Source organism: Suncus etruscus, chromosome 7, assembly GCF_024139225.1.
Source record: "Suncus etruscus isolate mSunEtr1 chromosome 7, mSunEtr1.pri.cur, whole genome shotgun sequence".
In the NCBI taxonomy this organism is placed as follows: domain Eukaryota; kingdom Metazoa; phylum Chordata; class Mammalia; order Eulipotyphla; family Soricidae; genus Suncus; species Suncus etruscus.
In genome coordinates, this window is record NC_064854.1 from 101,680,074 (window position 1) to 101,700,571 (window position 20,498).

Sequence of the window (20,498 nt, forward strand, 5' to 3'; positions counted from 1 at the left end):
ATATACTTAAGCTTAGCAACCTCTGAATTTCAAGGCTATATATATTTTTTATGAGCTTTCACCTTTCACACAATAATTTCCTTGACCTTTATTTAGGCTGATGCTTATGCATACTTTCTGCCACTGGTTCATGATTAAGGCCCAGGGCAAAGAGAAGGTCAGCCTTAACCCTCTGTTTTGGGCTTCTGAGCTCTGCTTCATCATGACATGGCTACTGCATTGAACTGTTGCTGGTATCCAGTTGGCAGATGTGTGTTATGAACTCACGTTTCTAACACACATAAAAAGCAGAGCCTCTGCCCACCTCACCTTTGATTAGTAAAGATGCAGTTTCCTTTCTCATTGCCATAGTTACATTGTATTCTGTTGTATTGCTGACTACATTCCAAGCCTTCCTCCCTGCCTTCATTTAAAAAAACAAAAAAGTTCAAATAAAAGATAGTCGATCCAAAATTCAGTTTCCAGCACTGTTTATTTTTTCGATTTGTATTTTCCCAATGCTACTTGATCTTTCATTTTCTTCGTCATTGTTCTTTTATGGTCCTACCCTAAACATATTAGAAAAGTTTCTTGTGGCCTTTTCATTACTAGATTGTAAAGTCTTTTGTAGAGTCTTTCTGACAAATTGAATCTCTTTTTTAATATGTTCTTTGATTATGCTCTCAGAAGAGCCTCATTTTTAATATCTTCTACAAATAATGCATCTACTCAGGACTATAGTTAGTGACGGTGAACTAGACCTACTTTGTTAAGTGATTTGCAATCTGGTTAGAGAAATTGTTACCCAGGTAAAGCTACAGTTCTGTCATTTCTGGGATTTGGGGTGGTTTTATGCATCGAGGATAGCAAACTTTTGTAAAATAATAAACATTTTGAAAGCAATCAGTTTGTTTCATGTTGCCAGATTTAATATAACAGACTTACTATGACAACAGATTTGGGAAAAGGGAGACAATCCCATTTTTCCAGAATTAATAAGAGAAATGCTTTAAGGTGAAAGCTAGGTAGGTAGATCAAAGAGAGAGAATCAAAACAGTACTGATGCCCATTCATTTTCCTATACAGTACTTCAAATATTCATTTCCTGACTTGATGCAATCGATGACTCCATTCTATTACTGAGATTTGAAACTTAAAGGGAAAAATATAAAAATTTGCAGTTCCAGGTTCTCATATGCCATATTCTTTTAAAATTAATAGATTTATATTTGATAGAGTTTAATGAAGATTATCCATAAAGCTTTCAAAATTGTGTCTCTGCCAACTGATAGAAACCAATGACGGCTTACTGGATCAGTGCCACTGTCGTTAGTGTCACCCATAGAGGTAACATATTTGTCGTCGTTTCTCTCAGTCAGGTTTCATTGTGGAGGTGGTATATATAATGTATCCTTGTGCTGTCCAGAGTGACAGCCCTGAATGCCCATAGCCATCTGAAAATTCTATTTTAATTCAGTATCAGTTCCTCACTTGTTATAGCCTATCACAGAAAGTTTTCTTTCTGGTGAGCTAAGATCTATACCAGTGTATTCCAACCAGTATTCTCTAAAATGTTGGCATTCACTGGCACCACGGAAACTCTGTCTTTGGGCTTCTGGTGAAGGGAGTGGAGACTCATCACTAGTTACTAGAAAATTATTTGATTCTAACTCACTAGTTAGACATTTCTCTAACTCACTAGACGAGGTGACCCATTTTGTGTCTACACTCATTTAATGATCTGTGAGAAATACCCATCCCAAGAAAAGAAAGAACATTGCAGGGAATACTTTATACTGATGACAAAAATAATCATTTCCCCATATTTTAGTTGGTCATAAACATCTACTTAGTGAAACGATTCTGGCTTAGCTCCTACTATTATTATTTCTGCTGGCTTTAGATGCTTCTTTGGTTACTGTGCTTTTAAAAAAAATTTTTTTTCTGAAGGTCTTCTAAGTATTACCCTTTTTTCCCCTCCCTCACAGTTGAATCTGGTATCAAGTGTCACGCTCTCCAAGTCTGCATCAGAGGCTTCTCCACAGAGCTTACCTCATACTCCAACCACCCCAACGGCCCCCATCACTCCTGTCACACAAGGCCCCTCCGTCATCACCACCACCAGCATGCACACGGTGGGACCCATCCGTAGGCGGTACTCAGACAAATACAACGTGCCCATTTCTTCAGGTAGATACTCTATGTTGGCCTCCTGAAGAACGGTCATATGCAATGCTAAGTGATAGTACTCTGTTTTGTTTTTCAAGTTATATTAACAGGACCATGATTCTCATTTAGCAGATATTGCGCAGAACCAAGAATTTTATAAGAACGCCGAAGTTAGACCACCATTTACATATGCATCTTTAATTAGGCAGGTAAGTAAATAACACAGTATGTGCAATTCTATCAAAAGGTGTACGTGCACATGGATACATTATATTGATGAAGTAGATTTAAAACCGTTTAGTATGCAAGCATGCTAAAACCTTTTCTATAAGGTTTTTAAAAACTGCAATATATAACATAATTGCTTTTGATTAAGTATTACAATACGATGTGATTATTAGGAAATTCATTTCACACAACAGTGAAAATGAGCCTGTTTAAAGATGGCAAGTCAATTATCACAAGCTACAGTAATCTCTGATCCCTAGAATTAATCTGAGCTCTAAATAATTACTGAGCTTTAATCAGCTAGTGAAATGTTTTGCATTTCTCTTTGATTCTGCTTTATGAATGACTAATAAATTAATATTTCTGTGCGGAAACAGAAATAAAAACTCAAAACAATTAGGTAATTCTATTTTGAATTTTTCTATTGAACTGTTAAATCTAACCATTAATCTCAGATCATTTTGGGAAACCTTCCTTAGGATGTAGCTTTGATTCAGTTGTTTTATATTTTCAAGAAACATTATAATGATGATTCTGCTGATTTGGTCATAAATTACCATCTTGTGTGAATTCTGCCTCACAGGCCATTCTTGAATCTCCAGAAAAGCAGCTAACACTAAATGAAATCTATAATTGGTTCACACGAATGTTTGCTTACTTCCGACGCAATGCAGCCACATGGAAGGTAAGCTTTCTTGCAGGCCTGTTTAGATCTAGATCTCTTAGAAAGGAGAGTTTGTTTTTAATAAAATACCACTGTTGTGTTTAAATTGTTTGCTATACTCGAGTGTTTAGAGGGGTATTTGATGGAGAAAATAGTGCCGTTCTGGTTGAAATGCTAGAATGGAAGACTCACATTTTGTTAGCAACAGGTGTTTAGAGACTAAATGGTAACATTCTCTCTCCTGTTTAAGTATGTAAGAACAGCAAATGACCCTTTGAAGCCCTAATGTTGAGGTTATCCTATAACTTACACAAACCTCATGTATTCAGGTGTTAAGCTACCACCAGTGTTTGTCAAGATGCATAGATAACTTATTTTTTTACCTATTAATTACTTTGATAAAGGTGACCAGTCAAATTTGACATAGCTTTCATTAGTGAAATAAAATTTCTTTAACCCGAATAGTGGAGAAGACTGCAATATAGTGTCCAGTCCTCTACATGAATATTCTTACAGGAGAAAGCAAATGTATTATTGCATTTTGGATTTGTTTTAAGTCAAGAGATTATCTGTCACATATTCAAAAGTACTCACTGGAAGAAAAGTAACTTCTAATTATGTAAATTCTCTTCTTGTTGGATGCCCTCATTTATCATGAGTTACATAACATACTTTGTTCCCAGTTCACCATTTGATCATAGGGTCCATTAGATTAAACCTTTAGATACTTTTGGACTTCTCTACCTTCTCAGTTCTCGGGAGGCAATATATTTGCCATAGATGAGGGCCAGGAAGTCTTTTTTTTTTCTTTAAATTACCCTCCTAAAATTTATAATTCCTAAATTACAAGATATTTGAAAACTTAAAATGAAGACCTTTTAGTATGTTTTTATGTTATAATATTATAAGTAGGACAGGGTTTGATAAATCAAAGATATAAGGCAAGCTTTAATTCAAATAATTATCTTCCTTGTTACTTTTTTTTAATTATATGTAGAAAGATTTTTAAAAAGTAAATGTAAAAAAAAATTTCCTCAGTTACTTTAATTATTTACTTTCACTTAAAGGAAAATGAATATAATCTAGAATTTATTAACTTCACAGAATTATGAATTTCTATTATAACTCAAATTAAGATACATGAATATTGAAAGGAAGGAACCTGTTCAAAACTGACCCTCTTTTTTTTTCCTGAAACATAAAAATGCAAAGTTTTTTGTCTATAAATGCTTTCCAAAATTTAGAAAGTATGACATAAAACTGACATATTGTTTTCAAATTTCTTATTATAAATAATTGTCATATTTTTAAATACCAGTTGAGAACATGTTTTTTTCTAAGCTCAGACATTTAGGTTTAATATTTTCATTTTTGTGAGCTGAAAGAAAAGTGCCACTGATAAAAACAACCTTAGATGAAATACCTAATGACTCAGAAATAAGTGTCCTTATTTGTACTGTGATTTTAGACAAAGATGTCTTGTTAAAATTATGGCTGAAAAGAACTCTTAAAAATTAGATTTGAGTTGCTTTTGTTCAATTTAGTCTTGAGAAACAAACCTCTAGTTCTGACTTTATGTCTTACTTACTGTCACATGAGATAGTTCAGAAGCTGTAGAAGTCCTTTTTTAAATGAGCATCTTTAAATCTTAATGTGTATTCCAGTGCTTTATTTTTTTTTTCTGAAGGTGCCAACTTTGCTGTGTTGTTGAGATCCAGAGACAATCAGCAAAGCTTGGTTTGACTGTGCATGGGGGTCTGAAGGCCACCAGACTTACATGTGCTTACTTGTAACATGTGCTAGTTACAAGATGGGGAATGGCGGCTTATTGTTCCATTTATAAAACTTGGGACCTTGCACATGCTAACATGTATTCCACCACTTGTGTTAGCTCCCTGGCTCAAATATTTTTTAATGGATTATGCAATGATTGGAATGAGGAGAAGGATTTCTTACTTCCCAGTTATATATGCCAGATATGTGCTCTGCCTATATTACTGTAGGAAAATTTTGGTTTATTTTTTATAGCCTTTTCAGTATTGTTTTCAGAGATAACAGCACACCCCAAGTGAACATGTTAAGCTTTTGTGAAGCGTGAAAAACAAAAGGAAAACCAAACTATGATTTCTATGACAAAGAAAATTATTCTGCTCAGAATAATTTTAGCACTGAATATTTTTCAGGAATTTTTATTTATTTTTGTTTTGTTTTCTTTTGACGCATTGCTTGGCAGCAATCAGGGTTACTTGTGGCTCTGTACTCAGAAATTACCCCTGGCAGGTTCAGGGATATATAGGATCAAACCCCAATCAGTCGCATGCAAGGCAAATGTCCTACCCACTGTGCTATTGCTCTGGTCCCAGGAATTTTCATTTGTTTTTACTCAAACCTGTTTGAATCAGGGGCATCTTTTTTGTCAGTTGGATGCCTGGCACCTACCCTAATTATGATGATGTTGTTCAAAAAATTTGTTGAGTTAACACATGTCTTAGATACATGAGACCTTGGCTATGGTCCCTAGCACCAAAACAAAGTTCTCTGAGAATTCATCCTGTGGATTCTCATTTTGAACAGGTTACCTTACCTTGCCTAAATTTTAGTTCCTAAATATATGACACCAGAGAATAAATTTTACCTTTGTGGAAATCTCACGAATCACCAGTTACAAATATGGGATATTTGAAACATTCCCCCACCTAAAAAGATTTGCTTCCTTGAAATATAAAGTAGAGAGGGAGTGTTGCAAAAAAGATGGAAGGAGAGGGCGATAAATTATTTGAGCAGTAACAACAGACTTGAAGGGATTATATGAGGTGCACCAGGAGTTTGTGTGTATCAGCTTTTTATATACCAGTGGTCACCTATGAAGAATGTTTTGAGTAAATGACATATGAGTCTTTATAGTCTATTCATTTGATTTTAAGTCTAAGTCTTTAAATTGTGGCAGGAATAATAGAGAAACAAAGCCATACTTGTTACTATGCTCTAGAGGGCTTTGGGTTTTCCTGAAATTTAAAGGAAAGAGATGTTAAAAAGTGCTTTACCCTTCAGTTGAGATTTTCCTTTGTGATAAATGATATATGTCAAGGATCTCAGTTTAGGAATGACCAGAAATTACTTTTCAATCATGAAAAAAAATGTGTCTGTCGAAAAAAATCAACTGTAGGAATATCCTCAGTTTGCCATTGAAAGTTCTAGTTCTGTGTTGTTTTCTTGATTAATTAAACCTCCTACCCATAATAAAGGTCAACTTTTACATATATTTGAGAAAGTAAAATATAGGTTGATGATGGATACTGGTCTTTTGGGGTCAGTATCCATCACCCCTTGTCAGCTAGAGTGGGAGATACTCTCAATGGCAAAACTCAATTTAGAATTTTCCTGACTTAAAAAAAAAAACTATTTAACAATACTAACTTAGTAATTGTCTTTCATGCTAAAAATATGTAACTACCCTTTTTATTAGTTGATAAGTGGGCCAAAAGGGTCAGTTTCATACTTTACAGGTGTCCATATTTTGAAGCCATGCTAATTGTATTTTTTAAATTTTTACTGTGAAATCTAATTTCGAGTTTATATCATATTTTTAAGACTATTTGTTGGGGCTGAAGAGATTGTGAAGGCACTTGCATGCTGCTCACCTGGGTTCAGTCTCTGGAACTCCATATATTTCCCCAAATCCACCAGAAGTGATCCCCGTGCATAGTCAAACTAAATACAAACTATTTGTTCTGGTTAACTATTACCAGAGATGAACCTCAGATGCAAAGTACTATTAATTCATCATTTGTTTTTTTTTTTTTGTTATTGTTTCTTTAAAAATATATTTTGCCTTTGAAGAGGCTCCCTAGACCATAAGAAAGTCATCCCGGGGGTGGTAACAACAGCTCTTGGGATGGTTTTACAAATGGGGACTGTTAGGCTGAATTTACTGCTGTATTTTTGGGTGGTTTTTTTCTTTTTTAGTCTTTTCTTATAGAAAATGTAAATGTTCTCTCTTTTATACTTGCTGCAGAATGCAGTGCGTCATAATCTTAGTCTTCACAAGTGTTTTGTGCGAGTAGAAAACGTTAAAGGGGCAGTATGGACAGTGGATGAAGTAGAATTCCAAAAACGAAGGCCACAAAAGATCAGTGGGTACGTCCACCATGTTTGAACTTTTTAGCCTAGCTTGGATTGTGCTAACAAGTATAACATAGAGGCTTTTGGCTGCTAGATGGTGTTAGATGAAAGAACTGGTTTCACGTTGTCTCAGTTAAGGGAAGCAAAAAAGCATTTCATCCCTCCTGTTTTGTATACCCACCAGTCCCCCTGCCCTGCTTGCCGGTCTTTGTTGCATCACATGCTAGTAGCTTTTAGGTGGCAATGCATATTAACCCTCACAAACCATTTGCTTATGCTTATTGCATTTTATTTTCTTTTTCCTGTTCCCTGTATTGGATGTCTGTTCTGCCCCCAACCCCGTCTCCTTTTGTTGCCACTTCATCTCCTTTGCTGCTGCTCCTATCCCAGGGTGCCATTCGCACCAACCTCTCACTGCATAAGTGCTTTATCAGAGTAGAGGATGAGTTTGGGTCCTTTTGGACAGTTGATGATGAAGAGTTTAAACGTGGCCGCCATATTCAACGAGGCCGTCCTCGCAAATACTGCCCCGATGAAAACTTTGACGAGCTTGTCGCACAGTAAGAGCCTTTACTTGCTTTTGTTTTTTTTTCTGCTGTTGCTTTGGCTTTGCATGGTTGACTCATCCCATGTAGTTTGCATTTCACCACGTAGCAGTGCCACAGCTTTCTGCAACGGAACTAAATTGTGTGATTTGTACATGTATTTCTCTCGTTTCTCTTTGGAACACCAATGCCTTGAGTAATGCTTTTTTGAAGTCTTTAATGCAAATGTTGGTTGCATTTTGAATTCAGCAGCTTATGGGGACCTTGCAACTTTCTCTGTGCCCATAATTCCTCCAAATATAAAGGAAGCTTTTACTTAGAATTAACATGTAAATTTAATGGGGTTAATGCCTTATGTATTATTGGATATAACATTAATGTAGTGAAATGAAGGATTAGAATGCTCCCTGAGTAGTAAAGAAATTGATAACAATGCATATACTCATATATATAGCCTTTAAAAATTGCTGATAAATTTAGGCCCTGTCCTACTGAGAGTCATAAGTGATTATTTATAATTTTTCACTCTTACTGAGTGAGAGATTTTTTCTGAAAACAGTAGTCTTATTTTCATTTGGATACTGCGATCAGATAATTCTCATGCTGCTCTCCCATATTTGACGAGGCATTCCAGACACCAAGTCAGTCCTCTCTCCCATATTTGGGAAGACACCCGCATCACAATTTATTTTGATGCATCAAGACTTTGGGCCTCAGAGATGTTCTTTGTGAGCCATTCTGCTGTTCTTCTAGTAGACAGTGTAGAATTCAAATTCTGGAGTTGTCAGAGTATCGGGATTCCCCTTGGTCACACCCAGGAAATTTTGGCTGTCTGATGCCCTCAGTCTTCTGCCTTCCATGTGGAGTCAGCACAACTACTCTGTGTTTACAGAGGTTAATATTTTGCTGATCAAAAATTTTATCTCTGAAGGTTACACTCAAGTCCACTCAGACTTTAGCCCAATTTTCACTCGCAGTTTGCTTGAAAAGCACACTGGTCCTACCTAGAAGTATTCACATGGAAAAGCCCGAGAAAGCCCAAGGATATCCAAATAGCTTAACTTCTTTGGTGTTATTATTGGGGGCAGTTTATGCTTAGGGAAGGCTAGCAGCAAGCTTAAAACAAAATTTAGCTAGGAACTCGAAGGTTGCTAGTGTTTAACTTGGAGTTTTTTTTTTTTTTTATCTTTGTTTTATGCAGTAACCCTTCCCTTATTAAAAACATGCAGAGCAGCCACGCCTACTGCACACCTCTCAATGCGGCTTTACAGGTAAGATTAATGGCCATCCCATCTCTGCAGCAGAGGCACATGTCTCCCCCACTCATTTCAAAATATATTAGCCTTGCTCTAATTAGATATTAAATTTTAATTCTGTTAAACTTTTTTCTTAAGTGCACAAAGCATCGTGCTCCCTGGAGGCAAACACATCGGGCTGCTTCAGCATTAGCAGGATGCTTAGCATTTTGAATATTGTGGCAAAAAAAATTAAAAGTTCACTTATTAATATTTATCAGCAGTATCATAATTTCCATCCTCTTATTTCAGAATTTCACTTGAGGCAAAAATACCACAAGTGTAATTACTCTAGCACAGCTATTAATGTGCGGGATGATAGGCCACTGTGTCACATGACCTTCTATTGTTCATGGGTTTAAAGAGAAAGCGGAGCAGCTTTTTTATTTCTTCCTCTTTTCGTAAAGTCTTGTTTTAGCACCTTTTCTTTCTTGGGGAGATCTTGGGTTCGTTTGGAAAAGTGAACGAAACTGAAACTGTTTTTGTTTAAGTGATAGAGGCAGTTAAGAAAAATGCTGTAGGTTTCCAGAAGAATGCTCAGCATTGCATAATATGCTCACAGAATGTTTTGTTTCTTACCGACAAACCCAGCGCTTGTTACATAACCATTGTTACTAGGGGCTGAAGACACCAACAGTGAGCAGAAGAGAGATTCCCACACAATTGGAGTTACCAGGGCCTCTGGCATCTGGCAGCCCTTTTTGTAACCGCATTCTTGTTATCTGACAAATGGCATTCCACTAATGGAGGAGGCTTTCTGCTGTCCCCTGCCATTAAAGTGCCTAGATACTTCTCAGGCCTCCCTCAGGAGTTCACAGGTAGGCTTATGATCCTGTGGCCATTGGTTCTGTTTGCTTTTGACCCTACTCAGATTGTTGGAGAAGACAGATCTTCTAGATCTCTTAACAATACATTTTGTATGTAAAGAGATCCACTGTGGATAATCTCTACCATTACAGTATTTACACTATGCATTCATGTTGGGGAGCCAATATGATCCCCAGATTGAATTTTAGATGCGACAGTAAGAATGGCTAACTTTCCAAAAGGCTGACAGAAGTAGATAGATGACTAACAGTTTACAAGAATAAAGGATCCAAAAGAATGATCATGAAAAAAATGAGGCAACTCTTGTCATTATGGAAAAAAAAAAAAAAGACTTGGGGGCAGGGGTGAGGAAGAGAAAAAGAAAATGAGGAGGATCTTGTTTCCTAACTAGTCCTTAACAAATATTTACTGAGCATCTACACTGTCCGCCACAGGATTGTTTTTCTAAAGCACTAAATAGAGACTAGAGATTTAAGGCTCCCAAGAAGGGATGATACTTTCTTTCTTTCTTTTTTTTTTTAAACGGTTTCAGTTCAGAGGCAAATTCAATGAACTTAGCTTTTCAGTAATTACATTTATTTATTTTTACCCTGAACCAAATTTAATAGGAGGAACTACTTTCCGCGTTTCTTTTAATTACTTGTAGTTTACACAGTAACTTTAGTAAAGCAAATGAAAGCACGCTTAGATGCTGCCACTGTAAATACCATTCATTAGTAACTTATTTCCCCTGGAGTCTTGTGAAGTGTGAATTTTTAAAGGCTGCTCTTTCTGGAATAGTATTACAATTACAAGCACATTTTACATACACGAGGCGGGTAAAAAAAAGTAATGCAGGCCCCATCCTCTCAATTCTTTTAATGATGTAACTAATTTCAATTAGTATCCTTTACCATTACAGAGCTCTTCATGTTTCATCGAAAACCCTTCTTTTCTTTTCTTTTCTTTTCTTTTCTTTTCTTTTCTTTTCTTTTCTTTTCTTTTCTCTTTTCTCTTCTCTTCTCTTCTCTTCTCTTCTCTTCTCTTCTCTTCTCTTCTCTTCTCTTCTCTTCTCTTCTCCTCTCCTCTCCTCTCCTCTCCTCTCCTCTCCTCTCCTCTCCTCTCCTCTCCTCTCCTCTCCTCTCCTCTCCTCTCCTCTCCTCTCCTTTTCTTTCTTTCTTTCTTTCTTTCTTTCTTTCTTTCTTTCTTTCTTTCTTTCTTTCTTTCTTTCTTTCTTTCTTTCTTTCTTTCTTTCTTTCTTTCTTTCTTTCTTTTTGTGGGGAAACCATCCTTTGCCATCTTTCTTGTTTCTAGTAACATACCCCAGTTTTTCAAAGAAGTAAGGCGGCTTTGTGAATAAGCTAATCATTCTATATTGATGATTTGAGGACTGGAAGTTTCCCCTTTTCAAGTCTAGATCTTTGGTCAGTAACAGTCTCAAGGACAGCTTTCTGCCATGTAAATTAAATCAGGATTCTACGAGCAGGTCTCTTCCTTTTCCATTATTCTCCATTTCCATTTTTCACAACAAGTAAAAATAATAGTGGAGCAAATCTTAAGATTACTAGAGCAACATAATGCGTGATACACAATATATAAAATAGGACAGCAGAATCCTCTACAGAAATAAAACATTGGACTTGGGACAGATTGCATTATGCTCTGAAAAAGTAAAGTAACTAAGGGTAACCATAAAGCTTTGTATTTATAGACTGCCTTTCCCCCAAGGATCTGAGAGGCATAGTTTGTATTCCAAGAATGATGACACCTGCAGACTTGGGCACCTTTACTTAACCACCTTTTGGAGCTGAGAGGGAAACAGATGCTGGTTATATTTGAAACTATATACTACGCACATACTCATTTATATAATTAAGTCCATTATAAAAACTGTAACTCACCTGCTTGTAAGTGGATAGCTACTCTAAAAATGAATCAGGTTGCTAAATATGAACAGTTGGTGGACTCTGTTTTTTTTTTTTTTTTAAATGCTGGGCAGGTTACTTTGATCACTCACTCACCAAGGAACATTCTATGGTCTCTCTTTATCAGACACCAGGTTCTCTTTGAAGCCTGTATAACTTGTTGTAGGGGGACAGGCTGGTTTTTTTTCAACCACATATTTCTTTCTTATCTGAGAACCAAGAGCTCAGTTTAAGTGCTTACCTTCTGGAGACCTGTCACTATGGCAATTGTGTCCCCATCTCAAATCAATCAGAAATGACCTTAAGACACTTTGAGGTGGGACCAGAGAGATAGCACAGCAATAGAGCATTTGCCTTGAATGTGGCTGCCCAGGACAGATCTGGTTCTGTCCCCAGCGTCCCATATGGTCCCCCCCAAGCCAGGAGCAATTTCTGAGCAGATAGTTAGGAGTAACCCCTGAGCGTCACTGGGTATGGCCCCAAAACAAACAAACAAACAAATGAAAAAGACACTTGGAGGACCAAGAAGACCAGAAGAAAATTATCCTGTTGGGTAGCAAGCTCATCTCTCGTACCAAAGAATATTCTTTATTTTTATTTTGGGGTAACCCAGCTATACTTAGGGCTCACTCTTGCTGGGCTTGCGGGACTATCTTCTCCTTTGTCCTATCTCTCTGGTACCTCAAGAACACTTTTACAAACATTCCAGTTTTGCCTTCTTAATTTTTAATTATCTTAAAGTATGGTATAATTAATTTACATAATTGCCTATTTTTTTGTTTTGGGGCCATACCTAGTGACGCTCAGGGCTCACTGCTGAAATGCCAAGTTAGTGGTGGCTCTACTTTTTCCTTGTCCTGGCTTTTTAATAACAAAATGATCTATGGTAATTTCAGTAATTCAGATGATGGTCTCAGCAGCATTTCCATTACTGAAAAAGGCATGACCACTGTATTGTCTCAAATCAAGGCAGTTAAGATTGTCCAGCTGCAGTTTGGGGAAAGAGGGAAAAAACACACACACACACACACACACACACACACACACACACACACTCAGGCAACTGCTCTTACTTTTTGCTCTTCCAAAAAAAAGAAAGGAAAAAATTTGCTTTATTGCAATTACGATCTGTTGAGAATAAAATACATGCTGCAAAGTGTTTGACAAACTATAGGGAGAGTCAGTAATGTTCAGATTTACTGTTCATCAAAATGAATTTCCCACATTCAGAAATAACCATCCTACCCTTCATCCCCACCCCCACACACTTACTCATTCTTTCTGTCTCTCTCATACACTATTTAAAAGGAATAACAGTTTTCTAAATTTGGAAAAGAAGGAATAGAAAACCTTTGACTGGCAGAAGGACTAACTTTGAAATAGTCTTTTCACCTATGCTGGGCTAGATTTGTTTGATTATTATCAGGGGTATGGTGAATCTTGTAGACATTTCTGATTTTGAAATTTTCACAGTGACACCGAAGCTGTCAGCTGCAGAATTCCTGCATCTATCTCTGTACACTTTTTTCTTCTTTCATGTTCTCTTGCTCCTTAGCACACGTTTTTCTCTAAGACTTTGGACTTTGTTTGACTGACCAGTTCAAGTCACTATGCCAGTTTGTCTTCTGGGTATACTTTTTTCCTCATTAAAATGGAAAACGAGCAGACACTTTTGATCAATCTTGGTCTGATTACAGCAACCAGCTTTGAAAATCCTGTCCCCTTTAATAAGAGGACAAGTCAGGATCATAGTTACTATGCAAATGAAGCAACATGGACCCTGAGAAACTTGTCCAGTGATAATTTGACTGTTGTCTATATTTTATTTTGTTGTTGTTTGTATTTTAAACTGATTGGTCATTTATTCAAGTGCATTAAGTTATGAAGTGAATGGTCACCCATATAAAGTTTAAATTTTCTTTCTTTTCCTTCATTTCTATACTTTTTTGCTGACACTCATTTGAAATGACTTTGTCATCTTCAATATGGATGTACTTAAGTACTCCCAGAGAAATATGATTTAGAGCTTTCTATTGCCAGAGATTTTTTTTTCTTGAATTCTAAAATTTCAGGTGATTGGTCTATGTCTGAAAAATTGCATGGTGTTACCTTCAGCCAGTTATCTCAATCTACACTGAGCAGATTCAAAAATCATTAAAACGGAAAAGATGGGGGGGAGAGATAAAAATCGATTCCAAGTCTATAATCTTTTTCTTTTCTATAGGATCTAAGAGGTAAATGTTTATGGAAGTTCTCATAAGTTTGAGCTGTGCAGCCAGAATAATCTAATCAAATCTTTAATATCCAATACTGGAGTCATCAAAGTGGATAAAGAAATGAAAATTCCATTATATTTCCCTGTGATCTAGAAATATTCCGTTCCTCTTGAAAAAAAGACATCAGACACAAACCTCATATTAGATTGCCTTGTCTAAACCATGTGACTTTCCCCAGCAGGACTGAATTGAGTCCATCCTCTTGCGGGGGGTGTTCTGTCCCCCTCACAACTTAGCCCTCAACCCCCAGGCAACATTTTAAGCCAGGTTTGGAACCTGGTCACAAATCTTACTCCAATTTCCTTTGATGCTTTCTTAAAATGTTGTATTTTCCAACCATGCCACAACGGACTGAATCCGACGATTATGAAATAGTCCTCCTGTTAATAGTTCCCCTCTCTGTGCATATACCCTATATCCTTATATAATTTCCTCTCGGTTGGTGGCAGGCTTCGATGGCTGAGAATAGTATACCTCTATACACTACTGCTTCCATGGGAAATCCCACTCTGGGCAACTTGGCCAGCGCGATCCGGGAAGAGCTGAATGGGACAATGGAGCATACCAACAGCAATGAGAGCGACAGCAGCCCCGGCAGATCCCCTATGCAAGCTGTGTAAGTATTGTCTCCACACACTCCACTCCTCCTGGTGATGAGCCCTTCTTGTCAGATTTTGCTAATTTCCTAGGACCTCGATTGAAGACTGTTCTGAAGAATTTTAACTCTGTTGCCCATTAATGGACTCTTGATTGACTTTTCTATTAAGGCCATTGACATCATAGCCCCCTGCAGTTGCACACAATGCTAAAATGGGTACATTATCTCTTTTTCTCTGTCTGGAATCTTGGGCCTAATTCTATTCACATCACCCTAGTCCCCCTAAAATGTGTATGCATCTCTGTTTTAAAAACTCGTAGCTTGTTAAACATTTGGAACTTCTTAATCTAGCCAGGAAAATATAAAAGGATTTTTGGGTCAAATAGATAGCACAGGGATTAAGGTGCTTTTCTTGCACATGGCCAAGCTGGGTTCTATCCCTGGCTCTCCATGGTATCCCAGAGCATTAGCAGATACAGACAGTCTTGAATGCCTATGAGTACTAGTGGCATGGACCCAGGTATATTGGCAGAATAGTATGTCTTTGGGCCCTTGCTTTTAATTGCCTGATCAATAATTGCCACCGCACCCCATCCCAGCTTTCCTGATCCCCTCCTGAGAAGCCCTTAAAAAAAAAAGCAACAGAGGATGATTGTTTACTTGTATGATCAGTTTAACCTCCAACAAGATGCTGAAGCTTTATTACCAAGCATTAATGATGGCACAAATGAAAGGCAGCATGATTTATAGACTGCTCTTAAAATATCAAAAGGAAAATTAATAGGAGCATTATAGCAGCAGACGGCAGTATAATGAGTGCACATATGACGGAATGAAGTGATCGGTAATGGTTGTCCATGCTGAATGTGAATGGTGCCCAGTCAGACTGAGCGAACTACAGGGAAGACTGAACCTTAAGGCTGATACAACCTATGGACTGGTGGGTGACCTGAAAGTCCTGGAGTGACTAGATCAACTTCCTCTCTCCCAGGACGATTTTTAAACAGAACAGAGAACCTTCATTGTTCCAGATGAATGAAATTGCTGGGGCTGCTATAGAATGACAACATCCACCTTTTTCAAGTAACTGTGCAGTTTCAAACCCAGTATTTCTTTTTTGTTTGTTTGTTTGGTTTTTCGGCCACACCCATTTGAAGCTCAGGGGTTACTCCTGGCTAAGTGCTCAGAAATGCCCCTGGCTTGTGGGGACAATATGGGACACCGGAGGATTGAACCTCGGTCCTTCCTTGGCTAGCGCTTGCAAGGCAGATCTTACCTCTAGCGCCACCTCACCGGCCCTAATCCAGTATTTCTAATCCAATATTTGTGGTACTGTCAGCTCCTAGAATGAGCTTCTAGTCATGTAGTCATTCTCAATTCCTGACCAAAACCTTATTTTAAGAAAATTGGATGGATAGGAAGGAAAAATGACCATGTAGCACAATTAAGAACAAAATGAATTGGCATCTAATACAGTGGAAAGAATTGCTATCTTCTTGGGTAATTACTGGGTTTGGGAAATCTGAAATTGGTTTATATATAGCATTTGTATTTTATATTCAAAGTGCTTTGAAAAGGATTGTTAAAGATGCAAGTAACCATTTATATTTATATAGCATTTACTCCACAATGTTTTAAGAACATGTTTGTCTTTCACACTGATACTAGCTGTTTTTTGTTTTTCTTAAAGAAATTTGGTGGTTCTGATTTTATTTTTATCATAATCATCTTCAAATCAGTGATATGACAGTAGTATTGACTCAGGTAGTAAACCATTTTAGAAAAAATATAAATTGTTTTATAAAAAATACAGAGCTACTTGAAGAAATACTTATTAGAATAAAGATACCTGAAGTTACTGAATGAAGGAGCTGTTTTTTTATAATCTATTCAGACTCGAGAACTTAGTGGATAATCTTAACGAACTCCAATATTTTGTTGATGCATGTTTTTATATACTTAGTAAAAAGACTTGCTAGAAAGAAATTTGGGTGGAAACCTTAGTCACCAATTTAGAGTGGCACTAATTTTGCCTTAAGAAATAAAGTAAATTTCTGGGCCCGGAGAGATAGCACAGCGGCGTTTGCCTTGCAAGCAGCCGATCCAGGACCAAAGGTGGTTGGTTCGAATCCCGGTGTCCCATATGGTCCCCCGTGCCTGCCAGGAGCTATATCTGAGCAGACAGCCAGGAGTAACCCCTGAGCACTGCCGGGTGTGGCCCAAAAAACAAAAACAAAAAAAGAAATAAAGTAAATTTCTTAACAAACTTGAGTTAACCCAAGTATTACCAAAAAAACAGTGTTTAATAGTGATCAACAAAAGATGCCTACTGTTTGTGGCTCAAATCTCACGGGTCTGTGTTGTTTGCTAAACATAATTATATGTCAACGGCAGATTCCCTATCCTACCATCAGTGTCACAGACTGCTACTCTTCTTGACCTCATATTACTATTAAGTGAATTCTATAATGACATAGCTTTCATTCTTGTCCAATATGCATTACCCAGCCTACTATGATGCAAATTGTTTCATAACTATTCCAGGCTATTGGAATAAATCAAGCCATAAACTTTCAGCAAGGTTTTAAAGGACTTTGTTAGCATGGCAGCCCAGCTAATATTTAATGTTGAAACAGAACTCATTCTTACCCTTCCTGTGACACTCGGGATACTACTCAGTATGTTTCTGTTCCCTTTTGAAACACTAGAAAATAGTCACATAATTATGGCTTTGGGGCATTATACTTTTATCCTGATAGGAGCTAAAGGAGCTACAAAGCAAAATACTCCATGCTGCGCGCACACCCTCTGAACACAATGCTTTTTAAATTCCAGTCAACCTTATTTTAAAACTCTTGTGTTCCCAGAATGGCTACACAAAGGAATTACTCAGATATAAGAAGGGAAATGTGTTGCTTTACAGTGTTTCAATGATAGCCCTCTCTGAAGTAGGAGTTGGAGAGAAAGGTGGGACAGGAGGTTGGTAATCTGTAGGGGAGAGTGCACATCTTGCAGCTCCAATTTCTAGAAGACACGGTGGGTGTATGGATGGCATCGTATCCTCAATAGTTTGCATCTGCCTGTAATGTATCTTGCATGGAAATCCATTCTCTTTTATTCTCGGAAGCACTGCAGGCCTGTGTTACTACATTTGCCACGCTCAGGGGAACCTGCTAGTATCAAGAAATGTCCTGGTTGTATTTCATTTCTCTGGAGTTTTAAGAAGCCTTAATGTTGTACCTGGTTGTGTGATCAGGTTTTCACGTAGTCCATTTCTTCAGTTAACTTATCTTGGGGACCCACTCTGCATTATGCAGTAGGATTGAGCCAGCATGCATGATAGGGTCATATCCCTTGTCTTTGGGATGGTAAATCATTTTACTGAAACTTGGCTGCAAAGGTTGGGGGAAAACAATAGTTTCTGCAATGAACGGCTTTGTTTGGGGCCTTGTCTTATGTCTGATTTTTTTTTCCCCAGAAAAAATAAATTTTTGCCAAAGAATAAAATCATAGAGGGCGGGGTTTCATTAAGATGACTTTATTTCTTCTAGGTTTCTCCTCTGTCCTGTAACAACCTTTTGTCATCAAAAGTCATCAAATTCAAATTTAGAAACCTGAGAAGTTTAGAAAATTTGATAGTTTAAAAAAAAAGTAGGAAAATGTTGAGGCTATGTTTGAACCTCAGTACAAGGCTAAGTAAAACACAGACACATTCCTATCCAATTAACATTTCCAAAAACATGTGATCAGTAGAGATGAAGAGTAATTTATGAAGTAACAATTCTCAGTAGTGAAAATATGAAACTGGAACATGAAAAACATTCACAGTCATTAATCCAAGAAAAATAATTTAAGGTAACCCGAACTTTCCTCATACCTAGTAAGCAACAAAATATTTTTAAGAAATAGTGTTCGGTGCTGATGATGTTGAATCTAAATTTATATATAGTCCCCTTGGAAATTAATATTGCTCTTAAGTCCTTACATAGATGTTTTGACCTTTGCTTTAAAAACTTTGCTCTTAAAAAGGACACAAGTCTGTAAAAGTAAAAAGGTCTAGATAAAACTGGTCACTACACTATACACAGAGTAAAAAGAGGGAGGAAAAAGAAATTTATATAATGTCCAGAAATCAAGGACTAATGTGTCAATAGAGTGGCATCTCATAGAAACTGAAAAATTATAACTGGTAAACTAGCAGAAATATTCAACAGTATATAATATGATGACCCCAAATGGTAAATAAGCACAAACAAAAACCAATGGAATTAATTAGCATTTATGGGTGATTTTCCTAAAGGCATAACAATCTATTCAACTAGTTATTCCCTTAAGAAAATAAGGGATCCTGCCAGTGCTGACTTCACAGGGTTGGCTCTGTGATCCCACAGGATCCCAGGCTGAGAAGGACCTGCTACTATTTTCATCTTAAAATTCTTACACATCTGTATGCTGCATTTTCACTGTGCATTTCATCATTTATGTAACTATTCTTGAACTGTATCATAGAATCATTGATAAGTAGGTCCACAACTAGAAAAATGTACTAGAATACAACTTTTAAAATTTCTGTTATTGCAAATAGTTTTTAAAAATATGGGAATGATTTTTAAAAAGCTGTTTATCCTAACATCTTTGTCCTCCCCCACCCCCCATGCCCCAGTCAGTGCTAATTTTAGTCTATTGGTTTTCTGAGGTTCTCGTCAAGGGCAGTCCAAAGCACTCCTGTTTGTTTTCAGATGTTCAAGTGGCCTTTGGGGCTTGCAGGCGACATTAATTATTTAGGGTGCCAACCATCCCCAGAACTACCTCTTATTACTAATATGTGATAATGTCAGTTTTTAAAAAAAAATCCTGCCTTCTACAGCCCTGACCCAACAATGAGACTTTTTAGAACAAAAAAACTTGAGTGGTTCTTTTATATATCAAAAGCCCTGCCAAAAAAAGTAATTTGTATTTACAAAGAATCGTTTGTACATATGATTTACGAACAACACTTCTCAACTGTTATCAAAGTGGTTTCGTGTGAGCCCCTGCCTTCCCCTCAGGTGAACCATGTGCTAGTCCATAATGAAAGAGCTGGCAGATCTCCTCGTGACCACCTCCTGGTAGCCACTACCAGCCGGGCCTGTGTTTTGCCTTGTTTACGGCTGACAGCGTTATTATTCTGATTGGGGCTCTGCTTTCTTATCATATTGTTGTATTGAGCGGGCCTTTTCCTCTCCATTTGTGTTTCCTGCCAGGGCTTTTCTTGCCTTATTGACAGTTTGTAAAAATATGCATTAATTTGGAGTTTCAAGCATGTATCATGGTGTCTCTTTGCTGTGTTTGCTTGAAGTTGATTAATGATAGAACCTCGCTTGGGATCGGTCTCTGGAGAGTTCTTTCACAGTTTCTGCATGTTAACTAGGAAAGCAGAACACACAGCGAGCCATGATTAGCCAAGCCTCCCTCCCTCACTGGTCCCCGACAAGCCACCATGGAAGTACAGATTTTTATTTCATGTAATTATTTGAAGATTTTTATTTTGTGTCACCGTGGGACCTCTTATCTGGTACTCAAAAGTGTAGCCCTTTGGAGAGCTTGTAAGCGATGCATGGACTTGGGACCCTCCTAGATCTACTGAATTCCCAGCTGCATTTTTTGGGAGAGGGGGTCCTTGGGCTCAGTGGTTACTTCTGGCTCTGCACTCAGGGATTAGTTGTGGTGCTCGGAGGACTATGTGGGATGCTGGGGATTGAATCAAGGTCAACCTCATGCAGGGCATGTGCCTTATCTACCCACTTGGACGATCACTCATGCCCCCACAGGCTACATTTTAACCAGATCCCAGTTGATTTTAGTGAACAGCAAAGGAGAAAGCACTCCTGGAGAAACTGTCCCTACTTAT

At 37.5% G+C, this 20,498-nt stretch overlaps 1 protein-coding gene across 1 annotated transcript in view; it reads left to right on the forward strand.

Moving 5' to 3' along the window:
* The window catches only part of FOXP1 (forkhead box P1), a 282,687-nt gene that overhangs the window by 261,161 nt on the left and 1,028 nt on the right, over window positions 1–20,498 (forward strand). Inside the window, 6 exon segments of the mRNA XM_049776850.1 lie at window positions 1,968–2,169; window positions 2,278–2,357; window positions 2,960–3,061; window positions 7,056–7,177; window positions 8,909–8,978; window positions 14,460–14,626. Coding sequence (XP_049632807.1) covers window positions 1,968–2,169; window positions 2,278–2,357; window positions 2,960–3,061; window positions 7,056–7,177; window positions 8,909–8,978; window positions 14,460–14,626 — 743 coding nt within the window.